This window comes from Coturnix japonica, chromosome 10 (genome assembly GCF_054131305.1).
Source record: "Coturnix japonica strain WE chromosome 10, WE-NBRP24, whole genome shotgun sequence".
In the NCBI taxonomy this organism is placed as follows: Eukaryota; Metazoa; Chordata; class Aves; order Galliformes; family Phasianidae; genus Coturnix; species Coturnix japonica.
The window spans coordinates 3877364-3897239 of NC_140672.1; the positions used below are offsets into that span (position 1 = coordinate 3877364).

General features: G+C 56.8%; 1 protein-coding gene across 9 annotated transcripts; it reads left to right on the plus strand.

Annotated features, from left to right (window-relative positions):
- The first annotated feature begins 384 nt into the window (after positions 1–384).
- TACC1 (transforming acidic coiled-coil containing protein 1) lies at positions 385–19746 on the plus strand. 9 transcript variants are annotated; one of them, XM_015883140.3, is made up of 14 exons: positions 387–696; positions 6967–7067; positions 10125–11064; positions 12209–12244; positions 13927–13987; positions 14099–14297; positions 15122–15177; positions 16274–16408; positions 16506–16582; positions 16914–16957; positions 17034–17194; positions 17333–17439; positions 17640–17760; positions 17922–19746. In XM_015883140.3, the coding sequence occupies exons 3-14, from the start codon at positions 10211–10213 to the stop codon at positions 17988–17990; spliced, it is 1920 nt and encodes a 639-aa protein (XP_015738626.2). In that variant the 5' UTR covers positions 387–696; positions 6967–7067; positions 10125–10210; the 3' UTR covers positions 17991–19746. The 9 variants fall into 9 exon arrangements, with proteins under 9 accessions (XP_085366659.1, XP_015738626.2, XP_085366660.1 ...); XM_015883137.2 differs by lacking the exon at positions 387–696 and adding an exon at positions 1899–2125; XM_015883139.2 differs by lacking the exon at positions 387–696 and adding an exon at positions 5988–6377.
- The last annotated feature ends 130 nt before the right edge of the window (positions 19747–19876 follow it).

Genomic DNA, 19876 nt, shown 5'->3' on the forward strand with positions numbered 1-19876 from the left:
GGCTGAATCTCGCTCCTCTCGGCAGCAGCCACGCACCGGCGTTCGGAGTGCGGTGGAAGTGGTTTCTGTGCGTGTGTGCGGAGCTCTGAGAACCGGCTTTAGGGGCTTTTTGGGACCAGACCGTAACTTGGGTCAGCTGGGGGTTGCAACGCTCTCTCCGGGGTCCATAGAACGGGGGCTGGTGGGGTTTGCCCGAGGGAGGGCAGGAGCTGACCGGGATGGGGTGCGGGATGCAGGGATCCTCTTCTACCGGAGCTCAGCAAGGACAACGCTCCCTCCCAGCCCAGCCCTGGAGCTGCAGCTCCCGTTGTCTGTAAGCAGGGAGGTTCCCTCCCCGCCAGGGGCCAGGCTGCCAAATTCCAGCCAAGAGCACATTTTTACAGCATGACAGCAGTGAGGCCCGGCGCGGGATGCGGGAGGGCTGCGGTGCCGGCAGTGCCATGGATGGTTCACCCAGCACTGCCTGTCCTGCTGCTTTCCTCTCCCTGCTCCGGGAAGACACGCCAGATATTACAAAACATCCTTTTTCCTTTTGCTCAGGGTGCGCCGAGATCCCCTGACGACGACTCCAGGCCCTCCCCGCCCCGTCCATCCCCTTCCTTCCTCTGTGCTCCTTTTCCAGGCAGCAGCTTTCCGAGGAACTCCGGGGACAGGTGGCAGAGAGTGACGGTGCTGGGACGGATCTGTGCTGGAAAGGTAGGAAAAAGAAGGGAGCTGAGGGCTGAGTGCTTGGCAGAAGGATGGAGGGAGGAGGAAGCAGGGAACGAGGTGTCCCCGGGAAGCCTTGGTGCGGAGATGGTCACAGAATGATGGTCCCCAGCAGCCCCTTGTGGCAGCACGCCCTGCTGCCCGCTCTCGTGGTGCTCCCACGTTCTCTGCATGCGCTCAGTGTTGTGGCTCTGTTTACGTTGCTAAGGAGGAGCTGTGTGAGCACCCTGGGATGCTGCGTGCCGGCGTGGGCACATCGGGCTTCGTGTTGCACGTCAAACTGGGTGATGAGTTGCTGCTGTGGGAGCCTCACTGATGCTCTCTGTGCTCTCAGACCTGAGAAAACGGCAGCAGGAGGAGGGTTTGGGCACAGAGTCCCTGCATCAGGGCTGCTGAAGTGGTGACCCACCAGTCAGGCAACTTACAGCCCAGTGCTGCAGCTCTGGGTGGGTTTGGGGCAGTGCTGTTTGGATGGAAGGCTCCATTGAAGTATTTAAACACAGCCATGTGACAGCCACAGCTTTGAGTCACCGTCCTCGGAAACCCCAATGGAATTCTGCCCTGGGGTGGCAGCGAGGGCTTGCAGTGCCTCCTTCCCAGGAACATGGAAATTTCCATGGGATTGGCCTAAAGCTGATTATTCCCATCTGCTGCCCCTCAGTCAGCAGCCAACCAACAGAGCCGAGCACACAGTGTGGGGCACATCACCCGCTACGGGGACAAGATGTGCTGTGCATCACGATGGGCCCACGGGGCCCTGGTGCCTTCCTGCAACCCAAGCACGCCAGCATCAGGCTGGTCAGGAGACTTTGTTTTCATCCAAGGAAGGTTTTCTTTATAGCTTTCTTTTTTTAGGAAGGTGAAATCTTGCAACGGTGTCAACACTTTTCTAGCTGAAAAATAGCACAACCCAAACCAGAGCACTAAGGGAAAAAAAGGAAAGGTTGAATATGTGAGTTTTTCTCAGGGCTCCGTGGGCGTTGGATGCTCAGGTTGTGGGTGCGACCTGACGGTGCTGTGCTGAGGCTGCGGGTCCAGCAGTGCTGCCCTGGGTTGTCAGCTTGGAGCGCGGCTTTGAGTGCCGAGGGTAGATCGGAAAAGCAGCTCGTGGCTGCACGGAAAGAAAAAGGAGTCAGACAGACAGGCAGGAGCCGTTCCCTCTCGGTACAAACTCGTGGGGCAGATTCCCATCGGCGCCAGGTCGGATGCCGCCGCTCCGGGTCCGCCTGCGGTGCGGTGCCGAGCAGAGCCGTGCCGTCCACTCCCCCGCGGAGGCGGGGACGCCGTCGGGGCCGGCACAGCGCAGCGGTAGCTCGGTCCGGCCCGGCCCGGTGCTGCCCCACACGACCCGGAGCTGCGGTCCCGCTATGGGGGCGGCTCAAAGCCAGAAACAGCGGGACGGCTCCGCCGAGCGCCGGTGAGTGCGGGACCGGGGGAGAGAGAGAACCAGACCGGGGCTGATCCCGGGGCTGGGGATCCCACTGCAGTGCTAAGGGGTAGAGTTTGGTTTGGAAACTGCAGAGCAGGAGGAAAGTGAGAATGGAGTGAGTGAGTGAAAAGCTTTCCTTTCCCTTCCCTCTTGTCTCCCTGCTTTCAGTGTTCCTGACAAAACAGGCTGTTTCCCGTTTGTTGTCAGCACACTGAGTTTCTCGGGCTGCAGCTCACCCCTGCATTGCATGGCATAAATCACAACGCGAGGAGCCAGGAGTGCAGTTAAGAAAACAAGGTGTGGGGTTTGGAGCTGGAAGCTGGGCTGTAACCGGGAGTGCTGTGAATTACCGACGGAGTTTGGGAGCTGGGAACAAAAGAAAAGCAGGCTGAATTGTGATCAAAAGGCAAACCGGGGAGGCTTATCTTAAAATCAGCCCGAACACTTAATGGAACACAGGAATGTTTGCTCCCACTGAGCCGCCCCGTGGTGCAGAAATAACTGCTCTCGGGAGGTTTGCTGCTGTTCTGCTCAGCTGGAAGGCTCTGGGGGACCCCTGGAGGGCCCGCAGTGCTGCAGGTGAGCGGGGAGCACCTGCCCTGCTTTGCTTTGCTCCGGAGCTGTGCTGGGCTGTATGGAGCAGGTGCCCTCTGCTGCTCCTCTGAATGTTTGCAAACATTCCTCTGTGAACAGAGGGAAAACAACTGCAACAGGGAAAAACAGGAATGTTCTGTCCTCTGCTGCTCCACAGCCCTGCCTGTTATTTCCTTGTATAGTTCTACTAAGTTAGAGGTGTTCCCAGGCAGAAAAACCCAAGGCGTTGTTCCAGGGCTGCACTGGAGCAGCGCTGGGATGCTGCAGGGCAGCTGTGCTCTGTGCATGGACAGCAATGTGGAGATGCTGCCCGGGTTTCACAATATCTCCAAGTCTGAACTAAAATCCAGCAGCCTGACAACCCCTGATAAGAGCATTCTTGCCACATAGCAGGGATATTTTTAGCAAAGGAGTGGATAGGGTGGATAGGACAAAGCCAGGAGGTGAAGGAAGGTGCTCGTGTTCATACAGCATCGGTCTGAAATCACAAGTGAAACTCGCACATTTCAGGGCTGTTTCTATTGAATTGTTTTGCATGAGCTCACGTCCACACGACTGGGATCAGTGAGATGAAGCCCTGCATATTGTTTGCAAAACGCAGGACAAGCAGCGTGCTCCTTTTCGCATCGCTCCTTTTGAAAGCAGCCATAAATGCTTGCACTCATTGGCCTGACAGCTGCGTGGTGGGGAAGGACAGCTGGAGCTGGGGGGCTGCTGGTGCTGTCAGGCTCATATGTGACAGTTGTGTCCTTCACTGCTATTTTTACACAGCTATTTTGGTGGAATGTGGAGCGATGGGAACTGTCACAGGGATGGAAACCTGGGGCTGCTGCACCCTGGTTGCTCTTCTTCCCTCCCACTGTGTTTTCCCAGGGCCCTTTCTGACTTAGGCAGATGGAGATGAAGTTCTCCTTGGCTGGTCTCCCAGCCCAGGTAGGTGAGCTGCAGATGAGAGTCATCAGCATTGATCTCTTCAGCATCACTGCACAGGTCAGAGAACATATTATGAAACAACATCCTCCCTAGCATTTGCAGGACAGTCCTTGCTGGGCTATAAAAGCTTTGGGTAGTTTTCCTCATTCCCAAAGTTGGCATTTGCACAAGGTAATGGCCTGTGCTGAGCCCAGGTGGGGTGACAGCAGTGACACGGGCTCTGTGTGCTCAGTCTGCCCTTCATTCTGCTTGGAGCTGCTGGCAGCTCTGTTTGGAGCAGGTCAGCATCCCCTGCAGAGATGCATCTGCAGGCTGCGCCCGAGCCATGGTGTGACTGATGCAGTCAGGTTATCTCCTCAGCAGATGATTTGCAGCCAGTGCTGCTGCCAGGCTGGGTTGTGCGCCAAGCTGGAAAATGCCACTGGAGGCGATTTCAGTATTGCTCATTGCAGGCAGCAGGTGGAAGCAGGCTCTGCTCGTTAGCTGCTCCCAATGAGCATTCATCTCACTGACCCCACTCCTGCTCCTTCCTCTGAGGCTGCTGGGAGTGGGGCCCGCTCTGTGTGTTGGTGCACAATGGAAGGATGCTGCTGATTTCCTCCATTGGATGTTGCTGATTTCCTCCCACATCCCCCATACAACAAGTGGGTGCAGCAGCAGCAGCATCTGTGCCATGGCTGATGCAGATCCCTGTGGCAGAGGCATCGTGCTCCCACTGCTGCTCCTCTGCCCTTTGCATTTCTGTTTGCTCCGTGGCATCCCTGCAGCTGTGAGCCGCTCTATGGCGCAGCAGTGCTGTCACTCCAGTGGAGTCTTTTGGGTCAGCAGCGATCTGTGAAGTGACTGATGGGAAGGGGAGAGGGAGGAGGAGGAGCTGAGGCTGCAGCCAGCTCTGCTGCAATGTGCTGCGTGCTGCCGTTCACAGGCTGAAGAGGCTCGTTATGTAAAATTCATCTGCAGAAATCAGCCCTGCTGCTTCAGATGGGGGGGGAAGTGGCTGCTTGTTTCTGCTCGGCACAAAAGCAGGCAGGAGGATGTTGAGGTTCTGCTGCTTCAGCCTCTTGTTTTTCTGCTGATAAGCTCTGATAAGTGCTGCAGGCCACTCTGCACAGGGCAGAGGTTTGCAGGGCTCAGTGCCCCCAGGTTGCTGTATATGGAGGACAGTGGCTGGGGATGCGGCTGCTCTGTCTCAGAGCTGCTGTGGGGTTGGCAGCACCTTTGCTTTAGCAGTTCTGCATCTCTTTGGGGAACCTTGGAAAGGTTTTGTAAAGGGGTAAGAGCTGTTCTTTGAAGCCTTGAAGAAAGGTTCCCCATGGGGTGGTTATTTGAAATGCTGCATGGTGAGGAATGAGGCCCTTGGACAGAGGCTGGTGGCATAGAGGCAGCCAGACCAGTCCATCCTGTTGCAGAGCCCACCTGGGGCACTTCTGGCACTCAGAGCTGATGATTCACAGAGGATAGAATGGAGGTCTTGGCCTGGCCCGTGAGCACTTTGGGTGGTTACAGTGGGTTGGCTGTGCATCTCTGCAATGTGCCGGGCTGGTTGTGCAGCCAGACAGTTCTGCTCTTCACCAGCTCAGCCCAGGGAGGTGCAGGGTGTGCAGCCCGGGTCACACAGCCCCGCTGTGCAGTGTCAGCACCTGTAACAGACCTGCTGCCATACCACGGCCATTCCCCGAGGCACTTTGGGTGCCGCAGCAGTAACTCTGTGCTCCTCTTTCTACCAAGGGAGTGGGAGGGAACGGGTTTGGAAGTAAGAGCCCTGCTTAGGGTGCAGCTTCCCAAGGGAGGCCCACAAGGCAGAGCTGCTTTCAGCAGGGACTGTTTGCTGTTATTCTTAAACAAGAGTTAAATAAATATATAAACAAACTCTCCGCCATAGAAGGATATACCTCCAGACAGGGCTGGCCAGCTCCGTGTTTCCTTTGGAATACAGGAGGGCAGGTGTTTCCCTCCCTTTGCCGTCCATCCCCGTGTTCCCAGCACCCTGGGTAGCGGTTCCCCCCCGCCCGACCCCCTTTGCCGATGGGAGCAGCGCTCTGGGGCCGGGGGAAATTTGGTCCCTCGGCCGGAGCCGCAGCGCTAAGGGCAGGTGCAGCTCCGGTAAAGCGGGGAACGGAGCGGTTACACGGAGCGGTTTCACGGCTCCCTGCCCTCCGCGGGGTGGGATGGGGCGGAACACCCCGAATCCCCGCATCCCGGATGCTCGCACCCCTCAGGGTGCCGGGGAAGCAGGATGGGGACACCGAGCGATGCCCACCTCCCCCCATCGCCGCAGCCACGGGCGGGTCGGGGTTGGGGTGGGAGCACGGCAGGGAACCAGCCGCTTCCTCCTTCCCCCAGTGGGGCGGGCGGCGGCGGAGCTCCGGTTCTTCCCCCCTCCAGGGCCGCTCCCTCGGTCGGCTTTGCCGGGGGGAGGGTGCGAGCCGGCGGGGCGGAGGCGGCCGCTCTCCCCGCGGCAGTAGTACGGTCCGGGGAGGGCCCCGAGCCGGGCGGCGGCGGAGATGCGGGAGGCGGCGGCGGGGGCCGGGCCGGCGCGGCCGCACTGAGCCCGGCGGGGAGCGGCGATGGCGTTCAGCGCCTGGCAGCTGCTCTCGCCGGTGCAGTGGGCCAGGTGGACGTGGTCGGCGGTGCGCGGAGGGGGCGGCCCCGACGGGGAGGATGGAGGGGTCGGGGGAGAAGCGGAGGAGGAGATCAAATCGCCGGGTTTCAGGCAAGTACACCGCGCCCCGGGGACGGGCGGCCGCGGGTGTGTGTGTGTGCATGCGGGGCTCCCGATCCCCCGCTCCCCTGCGGTCCCCAAGCTCCGCTCGCTGCCTCGCATCATCTCTGTCCGCAGCCGGCACCGCTGCTTCGGGAGCGGGTTGTGGGAGGAGGGGACGGGGCGCATGGCTGAGCCGGAGCTTCTCGAGAATGGTGTGTGCCGTGCTCCCAGCCAAGTGCCGGTGCGTGTGTCGAGGTATTGCTGTGTGTATCGAGGTGCTGGTGTGTGCATCAAGCCTTCCCAAATACACTCCAGAGCAGCCCCGAAGCCATAGGGAAGATGCCTCTGTGTTGCTGTATTCTCAGAGGTCAGTGGTGGCTGCTTGGGGTGACCCGATCAAGGCAATACTGGGGCACATGGGTGCACAGGGGATGCTCTCAATGTTGTTTTACTTGCTCTCCCTTTTCCGTTTGCTAGCGTGGCCCTGCTGGACAGGAGAGTGGCAGCCGCAGGAGCCGGTCTGGCTGGATGTGTAGGCAGCGATTCCCAGCTAGCCTTGAAAGTGGTAATTCCTCACTCTTTTCCCCCCCCTCGGCAGCTCGGACTCCGAAGGTAATTATGAGACCCCCGAAGCAGAAACACCGACCTGCTCAGCACTAAAGGAGCCCAGCGAGCTGCAGCCTGAGGCCGGGACCCGAGGTAAGGACAGAGCACACCTCTGGCTCATGGGCTTTCTGCTCCGGGTGCAGAAAAGCAGGGTGGGGTCAAGGAGAAGTCTCTTGGTTTGAATAATGCCTGCCACATTTTTTGTGGTTAATGGCCTGGATGGTTCAAATGCCAGCACTTGGGGCTGTGTGCTTTCTGCTGTTCCCTAATGTGGGTTAAACACTGAATTTACTGCATCCTGCTGGTAGGGAAGGGGTGACACTGCAGGCTTGGAGGAGTTGGCTCAGCCTCCCTTGGCTCATGTCTGTGCAGTGCAAAATTATCATTGAGCCGTGTTGTAACCGCCGATCACACCCTGCTGTGTCCCCATGCTGAGATAGGCAGCAGGGTTCTATGGCTCTGCATTTGGGAACACCGAGGATGTGCCTCGGGGTGATGGATTGATGTCCCAAGCACTCTCTGCTCTCCCAGCTGCCCCTGCTGCTGCTCTGTGGCTTGCACTGCTGGGCTTGCAGCAGCAGGCTGGAGTTGGCTGCTCAGCCGGGCTGCAGAGATGTGCCCACTCCTCCCTTGGTCCTGGGTGCATCCCCAAGGAGAGAGTCCTTTGCCTTGATGGAGAGAGCGTCTGGTTTGTGCTCCTGGTAATCTCAGCTCTCAGAGTAATCCTTCCCTTTAAGAAGGGATCGAGGCATCTTTAGTTTGGAGGATAATGTCTAAGGAGGAAAGATGAAGGCTTCCTTAGGAAATTCCCCTTGCAGGTGTCTGGGTTATTCCTGTGGAAGCTGCTGTGCGTTGCTGTGGACCTCAGGGTGCTGCTGTGCTGACTGTGTTTGTGCTGGTCCCTGTTCCATGCACAATGGCTGCAGTGCTGTGGGGCTGAGGGTGATGCTCTGCTGCAAACCCAGAGGAGACCTGCTCTGCCTTGCAGAGAAAGTCAAGTATTCAATATTCAGCTGGCCCCATCACCCTGGGGAGGGGTAGATTTGGCTTTACCCCCATTCAGGATCACTGAACAGCCCTTCTCCTGTTGCCTCATATGATGGAGGCCGCGATTCTGTCCTGAAGTTCTCTTCAGTTATCTGCCAGGAGGGGATTTTCAGCGCAAGGAAACGAGCAGAAGCAGCAAATATGGAGCAGTGTCAGTGCAAAGCAACGCTGTCAGCCTGAGCGGCTGCTCCCCTGGTGCAGGGCACGTGTTATCCGGTGTGCTGCTGCTCGTTTGCCGGTATGCTAATTCTTAACAGAAAGGATTTAAAAATAGCCCAATGTCTGCAAAAGAAAAAGCGGAAAGCCGAAAGAGGAAAGAGGCCGTTAAGCGACGTAACGCACAGCCCAGATATCCTGTGCTCAAGCGGAGGGAGGGATGCGTGACTCATCCGTGCACAAAGCGAGGGGCGATCCCAGGGCTGTGCCGGATCGCAGCGTGGGATGGAGGGGGCCGTTGGGTTTTCGCTGTTTTGCTCAGCGCTGCGGATAGAAGCGGCCAAATGTCACCGTGCACAAAGCAGCTGTAACTGCCCTCCCCGTGCATTTTTCATCCGAGAGCGTTAGATCTCCATGGTCACTGCATAGCGCTGCATAGCCAGCAGTGCCCGGTGCTGCACGCAGAGCCCTCGGTGCGAGCGCACAGAGGTTGGGAGGGCAGCGCAGTGCTCCGTGGAGCTGCTTTGCTTTGGGCTCACGGCCACAGCTCTGAGCGATGGCTGCGTCCCTCCTCTCCCCGCCCTGAGGACACCCGCAGGAATGGGGAGAGGTGGTTTTCTCCGCCGCTTGTTATTCAAGACGTGATTACTGTTAGGGCTGGAAAGCAGGATGAGCTCCGGCTGTGAGAACCTGATGGGAACGTGCAGTGCCTTTAAAAGGCGCCTTCTGCCCCCGCTTTGAAGTCTGAGCTTCTGCCCAGGGGTGTCTCGGTGAGGTTAAAACATCGGGGAGCAGCGCAGCGAGCGTGGTGCAATGTTCCTACAGGTCTGTGGGGGAGGTTTTAGGGTGGGAGGGCCTGGCAGGGCTCTCAGAGCGCTTTCTGGCTGCACTCCAAGTACATTTGTGCTGGGTTTGTGTTCACCGATGCGTTCTGTGGGGCAGCGTCCATCCGGACGGAGCTGTCTGTAGTCTCAGGGAGCGCACAGCCCCTCGTGATTCATTCCCATGGCTTTTAGCATCCCCGGAGATCAATGGTGCAAACCACCAGCCGTCAGCTGAGTCAGGGCTGCTGGCTGCATGTTCTGGACTCGCCCACATTCGCTCTCCCTTTGCTGCCAGCCCATGCCTTGCTCGGATGCCCCTGAGCTGTAGGGGTGATGCTGACTGTTCTCCTGTGCCGGCTCTGGGTGTAGCTTTCAGGATGCCCCGGTGGATAAGGAGCTTCTCCATCCCCTGACAGCAACGAAAAGATTAAACAGTAAAAGGATTTAGAGGAAGGGATTGGAGTAAATAGTGATTAAGTCATGGAGCGGGATTTGTGATTAAGGAACTCTGGCAGCAGAGCGGTGCAGGGTGGGATCTCTATGGGGATACAGGCAGCTCCCTCCCTCCCATCCCACCCCGTGCTCCCAGGCTCTGCTCTGCTCCCTCCTGCATGCACAGCTTGTGCTCTCCATCACACTGATGCACTGCAGCGACATTTTGTGAGCAGGAGCACCAACCTTGTGCAGCTGCTGTGCACAGTCAGTGTTTCACCCCCATGACAGCCGTGTGTCTCTGGTGGTGGTGGAGATGCTCTGGTTTGTGCTCTGCAGTTGGTCCTGACCATTCAATGGCATTGGCATTACAAAGCTCCCCTGGAGCTGGTGGCACTCTGGGTGGGAGCAGGCGGTGGCGAGGGGGAGGACATAAATGGAGATGTTGGTGGTATGATGTCTGCTGGCACAGTGCAGCACAGCACAGTGCCTCCCATGGGGCTCCCCTGCTTTACACCCTCTGCTTTACACACAATTCCCTGCACTGCATTCACGAGCTTTGAGTTTTAAAGTTCTTGAAGCCAGAGTTCAGCAGGGATCCTGGCAGCATGGGAGGGCACCCCCATAGAACACAGTCATGGGGCAGGGGGGAACAGGGGGCAGGCTCTGATGCGCTGCTTTCTCTTTGCAGGGCTCAGTGGCCATGGGGAGCTGCAGGAAGGGGAGCAGCGCTCCGAAGAGGAGGCTCAGCCCGAGGTCGGGGCCCCTCTATCCAACATGGGGACCCAAAGTGGCCCTGAAGACCCGGCTGTGACACAGACTTCGGCTGAAGCCCGGCCACCGGCACCCCATGTGGGCACAGCCGGGTGTGAGAGGGTCATGTCGGGAGGGGACAAGGCTGACACCGGTGTGGGGCTGACGGAGCCAGAAGGGGATGCTCCGGCACAGGAGAGCTCACCTTGTCAGCTCCAGAATGGAAAGCTGCCTTCCCAAGAGAGCAAAGGAGGGGAAAGCACAGAGCCTGCCCCCTGCGAGGAGCCCTCAGTGCCCCTGGCATCAGACCCTGAGCAGTGTAAGGCAGACAGTTCTGTCGTGGCAGAGCACTGCGTGCTGCAGAGCTGCCCACCAGCCCCCCATTGCCTCCCACTGAATGAGCACGGGGAGGACCCAGGCCCCCAGCCCCCAGGGCAGCTCCCAAAAGCTGAAGTCGATGCCCCAGAAGGTGGGGATGGAGTGGATACACGGAGAGCCTCACCAAGGAAGGCCAGCAGGATCCCAGCCAGCAAGCTGACTCCAAAGAGGCACAGGAGGCCCATAGAGAACACAGAGAAAGGACCCCAGGGCTCCCCCAGGGCCTCCCCTGCACCGTGGGACAACCCTGAGCTTGGCCCCTTTGGCAGTAACTCAGCACTGCAGCACTCGCCTGCCCTCCCCAAAGGCTCTTACCAGTTCGACCCCAATAACTTTGACTCTGTGGATCCCTTTAAACCCACCAAGACCCTCAGCAGTACCACTGACTGCTGCCCTGCAGCCGACAACAGCCTGAATGAGATCCTGGAGTCCCAGACGCTGGAGGATGAGCTGGGGAAGAGCAGAGGCTCCCCACAGAAGGCCAAATCGCGTCTGATAACGTGAGTGTGGAGCACAGCCAGCCCCTTCCTCCCATGTGTGGGGGCTTCCATGTTCCTCTGTGCCCATTGCAATGTGCCACCCCAATCCTGCTGCCCACCCAGGAGTGGATGGGATGAGCAGGGTGGGTGCACAGAGCAGTGCTCAGACACTGCTGGGACATTTGTGCACTGCTGTTGAGCTTCCCTTTGTGCAGCAGGGGAGAGGATGGAGGTTTACAGGTGGATGGCTGTTACTTCTATGGCACTGCACAGGTGGTGGGACCTTGTCCCTTCCCAAACTTATTCCAGGGCATGCGGGCATTTGTGCAGTTGTAGTTCCTGAAGTGGGCTATTTAAAACCCTCCTGTAAATGGGGATGTTTTGTAATGCCTGCTGGGGCTGCAGGCAGCATTGCCCTCCTCAGGGAGCAGGTTTAATCACAAACCTCACTATTTCCTATTACAAACCATGTCTGGGCAGTGCTGTCTCAGCCTGGATCTCAGCTCTTGAGGCTGTCAGATATGAAGCAGCTGCTGGGACAGGGCTGGCTCTGTGTGCCCTCTGTGGGTCTCTGGGCATGCAGTGGGGCAGTGGGATGACTGTGAGATGCAGGAATTGCCCAGCCACTATTGGGTCCTTCCAGCACCATTGCACTCAGTGCTGGTGGTTGGAACCAGTTGAAAGCAGAAAGAGGAAATCAGCTTAAAAGGGGCAATTTTAGAAGCACTGAGGCTGTGGCTGGTTTGACAGTAAGAAGAAACCGAGCTGTCACTCTGCAGATGGGAACAGTGGGAGAGCTGTGGTGGCTTTACAGATGGCAGACAGCACCTGGAGCGTAGAACCAAGGGCAGAGGGGGGGATCTTCCTCTTAGCAAAGAATGATGCAGACTCCTGCAGGGTCGGCTTTGCTGTGTGACCCTGGGTGGAAGCAGCTGGAAGGTCTCAGCCCTTCTGTGTTATCCCAGAAGCTGGGGCAGTGCTCGGTCTCATCCCACCTCTGCTAATAGCAAACGCAGGATCCCTTATCTGTGTGCTGCTCCCCCAGAGCCTGAGCTGTGTGACTCAGTGTGTTTCTCCAGATGAGAGCAATACTCAGGTCTTTTCACACGCTTTTCTTCTCTCCATCTGTCTGCCTTTCTTTCCTGTCTATTCTTGGGTGCCTCAGGACTACTGAACAAGTGAAATTTCTCTGTTTTCTGTTGTAAGTACTCTCTTCTTGCCTTTCTTTCCTCTTTCCCTTTGCTTCTGTTCTCTGGGTGTGTGTTGGCCCACCTGTCTCCATGGCATGGACCCCATCCCGTGCAGCTTTGCCCTGCGGGTGCTGCAGCCATGAGCTGCACTGCAGGCTGTGCCCCTGCTTGCTGCAGCAGCATGTTGACCTGCCGTGCATTCTGATGGTGTATAAGTAATGGCAGCGCTGGGAGAGCCAGGCTTCCAGCTCCTTACAGGGAGATTGCAGCCCCAAAAGGGAAGGGTGTCCTTTACTCTTCCCCATGGCAAACCCCATAGAAGCAGCTGCTGCAGAGGGGCAGGTTGGGAAGCAGCAGCTGGAGACGGTCCCTGGGCTGTCACTGTCTTGTGTGAGGGCACCCACAGCGCGCTGGGCTTATCCCTTATCTTATGTCATCTGCCCGAATGCCCTTCTTGTTCTGCTTAGTGCTGGCTGCCATATGCACGAGAGCTTGGCTCAAGCACGGACATCTGTGTCTCAGCTGCAGACTGATGGGCCTTTTTGCAGCGTGGTTTTAAGCTGTGGCTGCTTGGCTCCATCCTTTTGAGTTAGAGTTGCTGTCTTGGCACTGGGGGAGGTCAAAGGTACCGAGTAGTGTGGTAACAGCACCCCAGGAGGTCGTGCAGGGCGGAGAGCTGCAGGTTAACTGGTTGCATTTAGGTGTGCTATTAAAAAATAGAGCCAAGGGTGGACTTTATCTGAATCAGACGTGCATGGCAGCCTGCAGATGTTCCATACCACATTGCTCTGCTGGAGCATGGGTGGGTTGAAGCAGGCAGGGATGGAATTTCTCAACCCAAGGGCTGTCCTGCTGCAAATCTGCTCTGACCTCTGCATGGCTACAGCTCTGGTGTGGGGCTGGAAACGTGTCCCCATGCATCATGTCTGTGCTGGTTTTGGTGGCACAGACCTGGTGCTGCGTGCACCCTCCTCTTGGGGCTCTGTGAGCATCCCTGCTCTGCCTGCAGCTGATTCAGGACAGCAGCACCACACATTGGGTTGGGGCTGAGTCTGCAGCCCTGCCACTGGAATGAGGCATTTGGGAACGTGGGGTGAAGCCTGTGGAAGAAGCCCCAGCCATGTATCACTGCAGGAGCGACCTGAACTCAGCCTTCAGCCCTCCTCAAGGCTTTCTACTGCAACACACAGCAGTGCTGTCCTGTGAGCACAGCAGGGCTCTGCCCAGCTGCTCAGACCCACAGGGATGTGGGTGCTGCTATGTGGGTAGGGATGGGGCAGCACAGGTCTCTGTTGGGCACAGGACCACCTGCAAGGAAATCAGTGTGCACTCAGATGTGATACCATTGCACTGGACATGGAGGCCAGATGCAGCAGGGGAACCTTTCGTCACGTCCTCTCTCGCCGTCAGCACCTCGTGTGCTTTCTGTGCTCCTTCCCTCCAATAGCAATAAACATCTCAAAGACAAACCCGATCTCTCTGTAGCTGTGTGTTTTGTTTGCTTGTTCCTTCTGCTCCTTCCAGAACTCACTCTGGCCCTCCAGTACCTCACTGGTGAGTGGTTTTGCTGTGGGTGCAATGCTGGTGCTGGGGCTGCCTCCCCTCGCTTGGGCTGTCCCGCACGCACCTCTGCTGTCCCCTCCTTGGCCCTCATGAGCACCAGCTTAATGTGTCCATTTCCTTCTGTCTGCAGGAGCGGCTGCAAGGTGAAGCAGTACGAGACGCCGGCGCTGGTGCTGGATGGTTGTGCTCAGGTGGGTGGGAGCAGCAGGGGATGCTGAGCCTCCACTACCCATCCACACAGCCCAGCTCTGATCCCTGCAGCTCAGCTCTGCCCTGTTAACCTGCACACCTTGATCCCACAGGATGAGGGAACGTTGATCTCAGAAATCCCAGACGCTGCCACTCGGGATGGACGCGCCACTGATGAGGAGAAGTTGGCATCCACCTCCTGCACACAGAAAGCAGCTGGGCTGGAGAAGAAGGGAGAACCTGAGGATGACCTGGAGTACTTTGAGTGCTCCAATGTCCCCGTACCAGCGGTGAAGCCTGGCATGGAGGCAGGTAGGGAGCATCCCCACTGCCCCTGGCTGTGCTTGTGCCATGTATTGCTTGTCTACATTGCTTTCATTATGGAAAAATCAGTGTGCTCTTTATCTGGAGCATCCTGGCTTTAGAATGCCCCACAGCCCATTCCCTGCCTTGCTGAGCCCAGCATCCCAGCTCCTCTCAAAATGCATTGAGCTCAGTAATGAAAACACAAATGCAAAGTCAGGGCTGTTACTGAAAGCTTCAATCCTGCTCTGCTTTTGCTCCTGGTGCACCCTGTGCCAGCACAGCTGCCGGCACACACTGCCTGCTAATAGAGAGCTCCAGGTCACTGCTGAAGGCCACACTGCTGCTCCTGCTGTCTGTCTCCTATGTGATTATCTGCTGTGACCAATCTATTAAGAAATAATTAAAAGCCAGGCAATGTGGCACTTAATCGATAGCGAGTTATAGGTGCAAGCAGCAGAAATGGCCGCATGGAGGGCTTGCAGCTGGTCATTAATCAGCTCCCCTGAATGCTGCTCAGAGCTGCAGAGCTCTGAGAGAGCACTTTGTCTTATAGGGGAGGGATTCCATAACTGCACATCTCTGCTCCCTCAGCATCACTGATATGACAGCTGTGGGAACAAGCAGAGGCTGGGCTGCCACCAGAGGGGAGTGTTGGCTGCAGCTGCAGCTGGAATGTGGGATGTATCCTCCCCTCAAGGGCAGGAGAAGGGTAGAAAGCCTACCTAGGTTTACTCAGGCCATGCACTATACACCTACATCCCAGTGAAGCTGCATGTGCTGCCAGGGTCTCATTTTCTAGCAGCTAAAACATTTTATTTCTCTGTCTCCAGGCTTTGAGAAGGAGCTCTCCAAGCAAACGGACAAGGATGGATCTGTTGCCTTCCCTGTGAGTGATGCTTCCTTCCCCCTTTTTGCCCACAGTCACCTTGGGGTGGCTCTGCTGGGGCTGCTGCATGGTTGTGGGGCTGATGGTGATGAGTGTGTGGGTGGGGGGGGGGTCTGTGCCAGCAGAGCTGCCTCTACGCAGAGCTGACAAGCAGGTGACAACGAGATTAGCAACATCAGCAACATCAGCACCTCTGAGACAGATTTAACTGCACTAAGCCCCACAAGGACACTGGGCAAAGTGAACCTTGTGTTTGGTGCTGCTGAGGCTGCCCAAGCTGTGGGGAAGGCAGAGCTGCACCGCTGCTGTGCATGGTGCTGCAGGAGGTTGCTGAGGCTGCCTGGACCTGGGGCTGTGTCCAAAGTGGTTGCCCACAGCTCCATCATGGGTGGATCCAGGCAGGAGGAGAGGAGAGGAGAGGAGAGGAGAGGAGAGGAGAGGAGAGGAGAGGAGAGGAGAGGAGAGGAGAGGAGAGGAGAGGAGAGGAGAGGAGAGGAGAGGAGAGGAGAGGAGAGGAGAGGAGAGGAGAGGAGAGGAGAGGAGAGGAGAGGAGAGGAGAGGAGAGGAGAGGAGAGGAGAGGAGAGGAGAGGAGAGGAGAGGAGAGGAGAGGAGAGGAGAGGAGAGGAGAGGAGAGGAGAGGAGAGGAGAGGAGAGGAGAGGAGGTGCTTTTGTTTCCAAAACACTGCAGAACCAGGCTGCCTTCTCCCAGCACTTTGCTATTTATGGCCTCACAGCCCGTTTCCAAGGAGATAACTGCGAGGGGCTGCACTGCTGCAGAGACAGTGGAGGGAGGAAGAAGCTGCCTGAGCTGTGTGGTGCAGGAGTGCTTTGCTGGGGACATTCACCCACAGGACCCCCCCACCCATACCCAGCACCCACCCCCACGGTGCAGCCCTAGCTATTCTAGAGCCAAACACAGAGCAAAGCAAAGTGACGTTGGATGGGAGCACAGCTCAGCTTACAGCTGGGTCTGCCCCTGCTCTGCCTCTTCTTTGGGGTGCAGGCCCAGGGGCAGTGAGGGGGTGACCCCAAACATGGGAACCAAGGAGAAAAGATGAGCAAAAGACAACACCCAGCTGGGTGATTCCCATGCAGGGCCATCCCACGCTGTGCCTGGCAGACAAACCCCCCACAACCATCACCAGTGGCAGCAGAAGTGACAGCCCCTTGGACAGCATCTGCCTGAACGCCTCCGAGAAGGCGGCCGTGCTCACACTCATCCGGGAGGAGGTAACAGTGTGGGCTGCCCTGTCCTGCTCTGCAATGGAGGGATGGGGGTGGGCGTGATGGTGGAGCACAGCCAAGGTCTCGTTTTGCTGCTCCCCAGATAATCACAAAGGAGATCGAAGCCAATGAGTGGAAGAAGAAGTACGAGGAGAGTCGTCAGGAGGTCCTGGAGATGAGGTGGGACCCCTGCCCAGTGGGATGCTGTGCTCATGTTCCCCCTGCTTGTCTGTGGGGCCGTAATGGGATGACACAGTTCTGCTTCACTGGGGTGGGACACATCGCGAGGCATGTCTGCTTTGTGCCTGCGCTGTGTTGAGCCTGCAGTTTGTTTGTTGTGGGGATGAAATCCCATTAGCTGCGGATGGAGGGGATCTGGGAGCAGCAGCAGGGGGTGCCCAGGCTGTTGCAGCACTGGGGCCCAGGGCAGCGTGCTGGAGCAGAGCTGTGGGTGTGTGCCTGCGGGAACTGCTGCTTCCTACTCACTTTTGTTCTCTTATTTCTTTTGCAGGAAAATTGTGGCTGAGTATGAAAAGACCATTGCCCAGATGATAGGTGAGGTCCCAGTGCTGCGGGGCAGGGCAATGCTGTCTGTGCTCAGTCACCACATCCCTGTTTGTTCCCCTCACAGAGGATGAGCAGAGGACAAATATGACCTCCCAAAAGAATCTGCAGCAGCTCACCATGGAGAAGGACCAGGCGCTGGCAGACCTCAACTCTGTGGAGAGGTCCCTATCAGATCTCTTCAGGAGATATGAAAACCTGAAGGGTGTCCTGGAAGGTTTTAAGAAGGTCCTGATCCCGGTGTCCTCCCCCATCCCTGCGGCTATGGGGGCTGTTCATTGCTCCCACCCTGTCCCATGCAGATCTGTCATCAGAGAAGCACGCTGTGCTTGGTCCCAGTGCAGATGGATGTACTTTGTTTTCCAGAATGAAGAAGCCCTGAAGAAGTGTGCTCAGGACTATTTAAACCGTGTCAAGCAAGAGGAGCAGCGATACCAGGCCCTGAAGGTCCACGCGGAGGAGAAGTTGGACAAGTAAGAGCTGTGAGGTGCAGGAGGATGGGCAGCAGGTGCCTGGCCCTGAGAAATGAGCATTCACCTCCATGCAGCAGTAGCAAAACCACCTCTGATGCATTGCAGCATGCAGGAGCTGGGTTCTGCTGGAACATCATGACCCAACATCCTTACCACAGAGCTCCCACCCCATAACCATGGCCCCATCTCTCCCCATGCAGAGCCAATGAGGAGATCGCCCAGGTGCGCACCAAGGCCAAAGCAGAGAGCGCAGCTCTGCATGCAGGGCTGAGAAAGGAGCAGATGAAGGTGGAGTCCCTGGAGAGAGCCCTGCAGCAGAAGGTAACGTCCACTGCCAGCACACTGGGGATGCTCTGTGCTTCCACTTTGGTGCTGGAGCTGTTCTCTCTGTTTTGGGGTCAGAAAGTGCTTTTGAGGATCAAGGGAATGGGGTCATCAGGGGATGAGGAGGGATGTACCACAGGGTCCTTCTTCCTTTCCAGAACCAGGAGATCGAGGAGCTGACCAAGATCTGCGACGAGCTGATCGCGAAGCTGGGCAGGGCAGACTGAGCTCACCACCCCCAGCTCCACACCCGGCTGCTTTTCTCCTACCTTCGAGCACTTTGCCTTATTATTACCCCAGAGCGACCCTGCAGAAAGCACACGTGTGGCTGCTGCACCCCAGGTGTGAAGGTGGCCATCCCCATGTGCTGTCACTGTCCTCACGTGCTGCATGGCACAGCACCAAGGGCTGTTGTTTGGAGCACCAGGGAAGGAGCTCTGCTTGGAGCTCCTTTCCCCACTCAGCACGGCGAGGCACAGAGCAGCAGTCACTCTCTGGATCTTGCACTGCTCTCTCCAATCCCCCTGCAGCACTGCGTAATGAGGGAAGCAAACAAAGCTGCCCTTTACAGGGAAAGGCAGATCCAGGCAGCATTTCCATGCAGGCTGCCTGCTGCTTTTGGAGGTGGTTACTCCTTAGTGAGCCCAGCAGAAGGGCTGAGGCTCCTTCCCTCACACAGGCAGCCCTGAGGTGTCAGATAAGGGAAATAAATGCTGTTGGACTGTTTCCTACCTAGCCCAGCTAAAACCTTAGCAAACCTTTTTGCTGCTACCTTTTTTTGTAAAAGAAATTGAGCTGTTTTTCCTTCTATTTTCTAACCCCTGCGTTCCGCATGCAGTGCAGACATCTGTTAAAGCAGAGCCATACACCGGAGATATATTTTATTAGTTATCTATTAGAAAGGATTTATTATATAGACACAAAGCTTGGGCACACGCAGGGTCCCCACCCGGCTCCCACTGACCCAGCAAAGGGGCTGATGGCTGATGCTGTGCACCTGCAGTGTTGTGTTGAACGTTCACCTCTTTGCACAGCTGACAGAATAGAAAACCCCCTTTTTTCCCCCTCTTTCCTTTGCTGGGTTGTCACACTGCCAACCACAGCCTGCTGCAGCACAGCTCCCCTCACCAGCACCGTGGTGGCTGCAGCCTGGCACCACTCTCTTCCCTTCTTCTCCTATGTATTGAGCTCCACAGCAGCCCTCCCAGCCCCAGCGTGGCTGCAGGGCACTGGTGGCAGCCAGGAGCGATGCCAGCACAGCGAGATCAAATCCTTGTGATGCTTCCTGCAGCACGGAGCTGTGTGGAAGGCAGAGCTGTACCCGCAGCAGTGATGCGATGTGGCAGCATCCTCACACTGCTCTGCTCCTGCTGTCCACATGCTGCTGCCTCCACCACCCGCGTGCTGTTGCATTTCTGTGCCTCTCAGCGTGCACGTCCAGTCTGGGCAAAGATTCCTAAGGAATGATTTATTAACTATAATATGGTTATAGTTGCATATATATAAATATATACATACCAGCCATAGTTACCTATAACAGAAGGCGTATTTTAAGTTCACGTGGGCAACACTGCTGCATCCCCTGTTGCAGTTGTGGCCACCTTTCCTGCAGCAGAAATGATGTGTCCCTTTCAGCAGCAGTGTCCATGAACGCAGTGTTGCTGTGTGTGAGTTTGCCCCTAGATCTTATGTCTGCAGTGAAGTGCCAATGAGTGCCCACCCTGACTGCTCCCTGCTTCCATCCCTCCATCCTCACCCCCTCCCCCTCTTTGTGCTGACTACTACCAGGCTCACTTTGTACACCATCCATCGCTGCCATCAGCCTTGATTTTGTATGTAATTTCCCTTTTATATGTCAGGTAAATATTTGTAAGAGTTATACTCACACAAAGGAGATTATTATGATGATTACTAATATATATATATTTTTCCCCCCCCCATGTTTCATTGCCTGAGTAAAAATGGTGTTTATCACTCTTGAAAGGTTTCATGCTGTTTTTAATGGTGGTGAGGGGATAAAATGGGCCTGATTCTGCCTCATGTGTGTGGATGGGGTTGGGGCTGTGTTAGGGACCCTGGGGATGGCTCGGGGCTGTGCTGTGCCCATTGCCGT